Source organism: Enoplosus armatus, chromosome 9 (assembly GCF_043641665.1).
Source record: "Enoplosus armatus isolate fEnoArm2 chromosome 9, fEnoArm2.hap1, whole genome shotgun sequence".
Taxonomy (NCBI): Eukaryota; Metazoa; Chordata; class Actinopteri; order Centrarchiformes; family Enoplosidae; genus Enoplosus; species Enoplosus armatus.
In genome coordinates, this window is record NC_092188.1 from 11,185,228 (window position 1) to 11,192,951 (window position 7,724).

The following is a 7,724-nucleotide window of genomic DNA, read 5'->3' on the forward strand; positions in this document are numbered from 1 at the left end:
ATAAGCATCTAGTGACCTTTCACTGACCAGTGAAATAGTGTGAGCTCTAGGCTGATGTTCAGAGTGATAAAGAGCACCACTGAATAAGGCCATTTGCACAGTTGGCTTCAGGAAACGGAAGTGACAAAGAGGAAAAGGAGGGAAGACTTTCAGGGAGGGAAATTTCAGTACTAGATATCTCCACTAAACTACCTTAGACTCTCCTTTTCTTCAACCTCCCTTATTTCCTCCCATCCCCGTCTTCCTCACAACCCTGTCAACTTGATGCCTCCTATTCTCCTCCTCCATCTCTCCTTCACCCTCCTCTCCTCCTCACAGTGCAGACTCTGAGTAGAGAGCTCCTGATGACCCATGCGGCGCATGAGGTGTCACTAATCGACGTAGTGACGCAGAGGAGGAGGAGCTTAAATCTCCACAGCTGCGCAGGTGGATCCCCTCTGGCACCCAACTGGCGTGGTGCCTGTTGTGTCGACTGTCACTATGGGAATGGTGGTGTCCACGGCGATGAGGGTGATGGGAGTGATTGGTGTGTCCTCGGCTGGCGTTCCAAGGGGTCAGCAACACCTGAAGATGATTTTATCGAGCAAAGATTTAGACAAAGAACAGATGGCTTTACCCGCAGAAGAATATTCTGATGTAGTTATCTGGAGATAAATAAGTTTAATCAGAACTTGTCATCATACTTGTTCCAAGGGCAGGAAGTTGGTGGTAGCGCCCTCAGCTCCACTCCTCCTCTTAGGCCCCTGCCCTGTGCTCACAGCATGCTCGGAGGAGGGCGATAAGTTGCGTTTGGAGCGCTGCAGGAAGCGAGCCACCAGACCCCGAGTCACCTGTAGGCAAAGTAAAAAGATCAGTGAAGAGGAAGATGAAAGAAGACAGTCAAACAATAATCCAGCTTTTGCTAAGACTTGGATGGGAAGTGACTATTGTATTTTTAGATGTTTGTTGCTTCTCTTCTATCAACAGTTTTCAGACTAACCTTAAGGTCTCCAAGGGAACGGTGGCAGTCTTTAGGTAAACGCAGTGGTGAGGTGGGGGGAGGTTTGGAGGGGACCTGCACCCCTGTGGCGGCTGATTTCATGCTGCCTTTCCTTGGCAGAGCTGCAGCAGGAGGCAGAGAGGTACGGGGCAACAGACATGCCTCAGAGGACGGACCTTTGAGAGATGGAGGCAGAAAAAAGTCCCTCATTTATCAAGTTATAATACTATTACAACCCAAAATTGGTCTAGGGGAGAGCGGAGTAACATACAACTTAATGACAAAGCTTCAATTAATTCACTGAAATTTAACAGCAGAATCACTACTTTTCTGTCTTTAAGTTGGCAACACCATTAAAAAGAGCTATGAACTAAGTCCTGAGAAAGTAGCTCAGAATACACAAATACTGTAAACAGGAGAAGCAGCAGAAAACCAGACCAGAGGCCCAGAAGCGCTTCATCTGATCTTGATCTGTATTTATCAAATCCACCTCTGCCATAGCTGTAAGATAAAGCTGTGTTTGTAAAAAGTGTAACCTTGTTTCAGAGAAGTATAGTGTATATCTGCACAGAGTACGGAACACTATTGGAATTACATAACCAGATAGCCAGATTGTCCTTATGCTCTGCAAGAAAGAATGAGAGCATATGATTTTGTGTTGAAATGTAATAACTGATACTATGAATATAGCACAAAAAGTACAAATTAGACTACTTTAACTCTCAAAGACGCAGGTTCATATTGTGCAAGTCATACAGTGAAGCTCATCAACCACTGCAGATCTTTTGCTCTGTTCCATGACATATCCAACATTCATAAATCAGGATGTATCATTTGAAAATAATATGTAGATGAGGAACTGGTGAGGCACATTATTGTTTCCACAGCAGAATCTAATTTATCAATCTGTAATCAAATCACTGCTAATTTAGATGTTTCATAAATCACATGCACATGGGGACAGATTTGCATGCCTCCTCCGGTGTTAAAATCTGTGCTAGTTTATGAGAGGGTTTGATAAATGATGGCCATTAGGTGCAGATGCGTTGAATTGTATCTCCTCAGATCAACTTAGAAGTATTTCCTGTTGGGCTTTTTGGCCTTTAATTGGACAGTGAAATGTGAAAAGGGACAGAAAAGAAGAGAGAGGCGGTGATGACATGCAACATAATGCGCTTTAGACCACTGAGCCGCCACAATTGTATAATTCTTAAAGCCCTTTAGATAAAAGCTCTTACCTGTGTCTGTAGATGCTTTGCTGCCAACAGAACCAAAGTCAACTAGAGAAGAGGAGATACAAGGGCAGGTTATGGACATTGAAATAGTACTATAAGAGATGTACTCATTTTAGTGTCTGACTTACCTGTATCAGTCGAGGAGCCGATGCCTGGCTCACTGTGTGACCTCACAAGACGTAGGAGCCCTTCACTTTCCCTTCTTACTCCGTCTCCGTCCCTCTCACTCTTTCCAGCCCTTCGTCGAAGGTACAGTGCTTGGCCCAGGAGGGGCAGCCCATTCCCCTGAACACCACTCTGCTCACTGGCAGCTGAGGAGGGTGAAGTGGGAGGAGCAGAGGAGGTTGGGGCAGCTCCTTGGCGTGAGGGAATGAAGGGGCGAACTCGAATCTCTGTGATGGAGGATTGCGGTTGAGAGGTGGAACCCCCTATTACTTCCAGCTGGGAACAGCTGCTAGCTAGCATGGCCTGGCGACGCAATACTGGAGACCTGCAGGACCAAACCGGAGAGCACAAAATGATATTTGTGAGTGTGACTGTGCTGGGTACAGGTTTCTTTTTGGATTTTAACCTTTTCATAAAAATTAGTTTATATCCCAATAATTCTGCACCATGATGACTGTGCCAATGTTACTGCATAATGCCATCCACTGTAGAGGCCTTACATTATTAAACAGTGTCTGTATGTGTTGGTCCTCACCTGTATGTGGTGGTCGCTGTGCTGGGTGAAGAGCAGGAATTGGACCTCTCTCCTCTGAGGAAGCGCCTGGCTCTCGGCCCTCCTGCCAGAGGACTCTCTGGTGTCTGAGACGGGGGACCACGAAAGCTGATGTACTCCCCACCGTCTCCTCCGTCTCCACCTTCACCAACATTCCTGTTGCCCCTCTCCCCCTGGATCCTCAGCCCAACCTCCAGCAGACAGGAGTCCTCAGAGGGGGAGGAATCATCAGGGATGTCCACGATCTCTGACATCAACAGAGATCCGCTGTCCATGGACACTAACAAAAAAGAGGTCATTCTTTATTATGAAGGGACACATTTAGCTTTTAGCTTATAGCACATTTCTGTATTCATTCTTACTTTATTTTGTGTGCCTCCTTAAAATACTGTAAATTATTACTTAAAATTTAATTAATGGCCCATTTTATTGTCATGAAAAGGTTTTTTTGCTCTGCTGTTGATGATTTTCAATATCATATTTTGAAATACAGATCTAATTTATGCAATTATAGTTTCTTAAAACATACACTCTGATACAGTGCCTGAAAGCATCTGCAAATCCCCAAATTTCCTTTCAGCACATTGTTGACATTTTGAAAACTCAACATCACTGACACCTGAGGTTGAGAATTAGGCAGCACTATTGGGAGTTCACATTAAAGTAGGTCTGGAACTAACAATTACTTTCATTATCAATAAATGTATTGATTATTTTGTAGATTTGTCAACTGATCCATAACAATTTGTTAGAGGCCAAGCGGATGTCAAAGACAACCGTTAAATCCTCACATTTGAGAACGAGCGAATGTTTGGAATTGTTGCTTGATTAATAACGATTTATCAGTTTTCTTTCTAGTCTATTGATTAATTGTTAAATGCCACATTCTCCCAAATCATTCATATTACCATATGCTTTTTTTACTTAACAATAATGCCGCTCCTCCTTTCAACAGGCACAAGTGAATCTATAACAACGTGATGGTTTCTCACCTTCTCCACTGAAGGCAGTAGAAGTTCCTCTCTCTCCAGACAGCTCAGTGCCGTGGGGGTCATACATTGTTGCCTTGACAGTCAAAACAGACAAGGATCAGCATAGGCAATGGATGTACATAACAAATAACATACACACAAATACATACACACACATACTCACCTGGCTTGCAGCTCTTTGTCCCATCACAGCTTCATAAGGAGGGGGGCAGTCAGTGGGATAGAGAGGAACAGGACTCTCCATGGAGCCATTATAGGTGATGCTAGACAAAAATATCCAACAAATCATGTCCTTGCACACTCTGTACAATGTGTCTGTATTCTAATCATGTACTATTACATACTGTACACGAGTGATGCTGATGTATAATAATACTTAATAATACCTCTGAGCGTCTGTTTCAGAGCTGCAGGTGTACTCAGGAGGATAGTAGGGGGGCGGAGGGATGGGTGGGACAAACTCCTCAAAGTCCATGATGTTGGTCAGGAAGGCGTCCTGAGGAGTGGTGCATTCTGGGTTGACTGAACGAGAGCGATGTGGGGCCAGCTGTGCAGGGTGAATGGAAAACACGTCAAGACCAGATAGATTTACTGGGCTACAACATTTGTCTTTTCTCAAATGTCAACCTTAATCCCTGAATGCAGCAGTGTCGTTGACTGCTGGGTACTTGTCATTTGTGACCAAAAAAAAAGAAAAAAAAGCCAGTCTGGTGTAAAATGTGCTGTGTCTGCACTCACCAGGTGCACAAGGTCCAGAGAGAATATGTGGATACTGCAGGTCACAGTGGACAGAGTACAGATGATGGTGGAGAGAATGCTGAGACCACATGCACTGAACAAAAGGTCCTGCAGAGAAATACGCATTCAAAGAATCTAAGTATGACAACTTCAGACATTTTATTGGCAGGAATATGTCACATTCAAAGGATAGGTTCACATTTTTTGTCTGCCTTAAAACAATAGCAGGCGCCCATATTAACATTGAAGCAGGTTGTGTCTTGCTGTAATCATTCCTACTGTTCACACTGGCCATTAACAGATCTCGAAAGCGCTTTCAATGTAAGTGATGGCGGACAAAATCCACAGTCCTCGTTTTGTGCCAAAATGTATTCAAAAGTTTATCAGTTAATCAAGTGGGTATCTTCCTAAGTTAAATCTCTTTAGTATAGTATTTCTCTTTGCATTTCCCTGGACAGTGTTTCCCTGTTGAGCTGCAGTGGACAGTATGGACATGAGGAAGGATTACAGCAAGAAAAACTTATTTAATTGTTAATATGGACATCTGACACTTGTTTTAAGACAGACTTGAAGAATTGTGATACATTTGGGTCTCCAGTATTTAGACACATCCTACTCACCTTCAGCTGATGTCTGACTGAGTGACAGTCTGCATTCAGGTAGAGGACCAGGGTCTCCTCCTCCGTGATGGAGCAGGTGTGAGTGGGCGCGCAACACACACACAGGCCATTCTCCACCTACACACACATTCCCACACACAGAGGGCTGGTGTGAAGCACTGCACTGCACACTACAAACATATTCACAGTTATCGCTGCCACGTTCCCCATGCATCTGGCTGGAAGGGCATTGCAGCATGAGGCAGAAGACGACACTAGCATAATACCTGGCAGGTGAGCATAGACTTGACCATCTGCGCGTTCTGACAGGAGAGCATCGAGCCGGCCAAACTGAGGATCACACACACTGCAGACAGCAGCATGAACAGTGATACCTGTGGAGGAACACAGAGCCATGTTTTGATTCAGAGCAGAGTGTCAAAACTCGTTCCATGCAGGGCAGAGAGTGTGCAGAGTTTTATTCCTCCAACCAAAGACTGTGTCACTGATAAACTCACCTTCAGCCAGAGAGAAGGAGCTGATATGTGAAGTACCTGGTTTGGATTTTGGATGGACTGAAAACCTGCACACTTTTTGCCCTCCATGTCATGGCCAGATCAACCAGCCCCAAATGTGCTGTGGGTTACTTAGTTTGTAGTAATATTACTGAATGATTACAGGAATATGCACAATGTAAGCATAATATAAAATAGTACAGATTATATGTAAAAGTATACAAGCATTTTACAATTACACTTTGACACATAGCCTGAAGATTACGGAAATATGCACTAAATATTCACTGTTTCCAAAGTCAAGAATAAACTCAGCTTTTAAGCCAATATGAATGAGAAGTTCTAAAGAAATGAACTGAATTGAATTGCTGATAAAGATCATGTGATATAATCAAAATCTTCAGATCAGCTACTGAAGGGACCTTGTGGTGAGGTTGTTTTCTTAACCTTTCACTGCAGTTTATGTCATGCTTTAGTGGTGCATATTTCTAGACTCGTTTGCAATTAATCAAATGACCATAACCTGGTTGACACAGTGAACATGGGGTTTTCTGGGCCCTGGGGTCCTCTTTACCCTGTTGCTAACACAGCATTGCTCCATGGTTTTACACCCATAGATAAGAGACTTGAATGCTACTTTTATCAGATGGAAATATACATACCACCAGCGTCAGAGGTCTCCTCCATGAGATTATTCCGACTATCCCTGATGCCACCACCTGCAGACAGACACCACATACGTCAGAAAACACACCCTTCAGGATCTTTGTTGTTATATTCTTGATGCTATCAGTCAGATTTACACTTACAAAGAAGCCGGCCCAGAATGGACAGGACTGCCTCACACGGGCTGAGGAGGTGAAGGCCATGCTGGTGAAAGAGAAGGCCAGGACCATGGCCCCAAGGCCCAGGTGGCACAGTCCTAAGTACAGGAGAAGCCGTGCCCCACCTGGCCCCCGGCCCGACATACCCCTGCGGCTGTCTGACCAGCCTCGGGACCCCGAGGCCGAAGCCACGCTGCTGGAGTCTGACGGCGAAGGCATGTTGGGCTCGTCTGTGTGTGGAGGAGGCTGGGAGAGGTTTCACGCTTACTCTGAGTTCTTAAAACAAAGTTCAGTTGTGTGGGCAGAAGTACAGGGGAGACATTTAAATGCTGGCCTCAGAGCTCCACTCTGTCACAATTATGCACCAAGCTCTCCACTGGCAGGTGCCATAGGTTCTGCGCAATGCCCCATGGTGCGCACTATAGTCCAGTCAGTGAGTCCAAGAACTTTGTCAGCAGAAAGTTGAGAATTGAGCAGCCACTACACACTCACAGCCACCGTACTCACCTCATTTGACGTTTCAGCCATGATACTAATAATGCTTCAGTCAATACAGTGTCTCTTTCACCCCATGCAGTTCACAGGTCACTACAGCCTAAAGAGTACAGTCTATACCATCATGCTGCTCAGTCATTCTCTGATTAAAACACAACCACACTAATGGGGCTTTTTTTGTTGCAATCTATACATCGTTGTTATACTCATTTGCTGTTTGCTGCTCTCTCCTCTCCATCTTCTGCCTTCCACCTCTCCCTCCTCTCGCCAGAGGCATTGCGGTAACTGGAGACCCGAGCAGGCCGCAAATTTTAAAGCATCCCAAAGAAAGCAGCTGATCACTCGTTGTTTCACCCCCAGCAGAGACGACATGAGCCGGTCAGTCCGTGTGTCCAGTCAGGAGGAGCAACATCCGAACATGTGCGCTCACCTCCCCCGCGACCTTATGTTAGGTCCTCATCCTGTCACGGAGAAGAAAAGACGGTGTGGAGATCAAAGCCCCAAGATCACATCGGTTCGTTCGGGAAGCGAGACTAATTACCTCGACATGAACAGGAAATAAATATCCTCCATCGATTTTCAAACTGCACCAAAAATAGCCTGGCTGGAATTAATCTTTCCTCACAGGT

General features: G+C 45.0%; 1 protein-coding gene across 1 annotated transcript; it reads right to left on the reverse strand.

Annotated features, from left to right (window-relative positions):
* Window positions 1-312: 312 nt before the first annotated feature.
* Window positions 313-6,819, reverse strand: fam189b (family with sequence similarity 189 member B). The gene is made up of 14 exons (XM_070912578.1): window positions 6,586-6,819; window positions 6,439-6,495; window positions 5,549-5,656; window positions 5,283-5,399; window positions 4,663-4,770; window positions 4,311-4,471; window positions 4,088-4,187; window positions 3,925-3,997; window positions 2,915-3,212; window positions 2,343-2,704; window positions 2,218-2,259; window positions 980-1,155; window positions 684-830; window positions 313-564 (listed from the first exon to the last, which is right to left on the reverse strand). Exons 1-14 carry the CDS (start codon window positions 6,817-6,819, stop codon window positions 313-315), a joined length of 2,235 nt encoding a protein of 744 aa, XP_070768679.1.
* Between the last annotated feature and the right edge of the window lie 905 nt (window positions 6,820-7,724).

Coding starts and splice junctions, on each gene's coding strand:
- fam189b (XM_070912578.1), bottom strand. CDS start 6,819: ATGCCTTCGCCGTCAGACTCCAGCAGCGTGGCTTCGGCCTCGGGGTCC. Junction 6,496..6,585: donor CATTCTGGGCCGGCTTCTTT/GTAAGTGTAAAT, acceptor GTCTGTCTGCAG/GTGGTGGCATCAGGGATAGT. Junction 5,657..6,438: donor GGAGACCTCTGACGCTGGTG/GTATGTATATTT, acceptor GTTCCTCCACAG/GTATCACTGTTCATGCTGCT.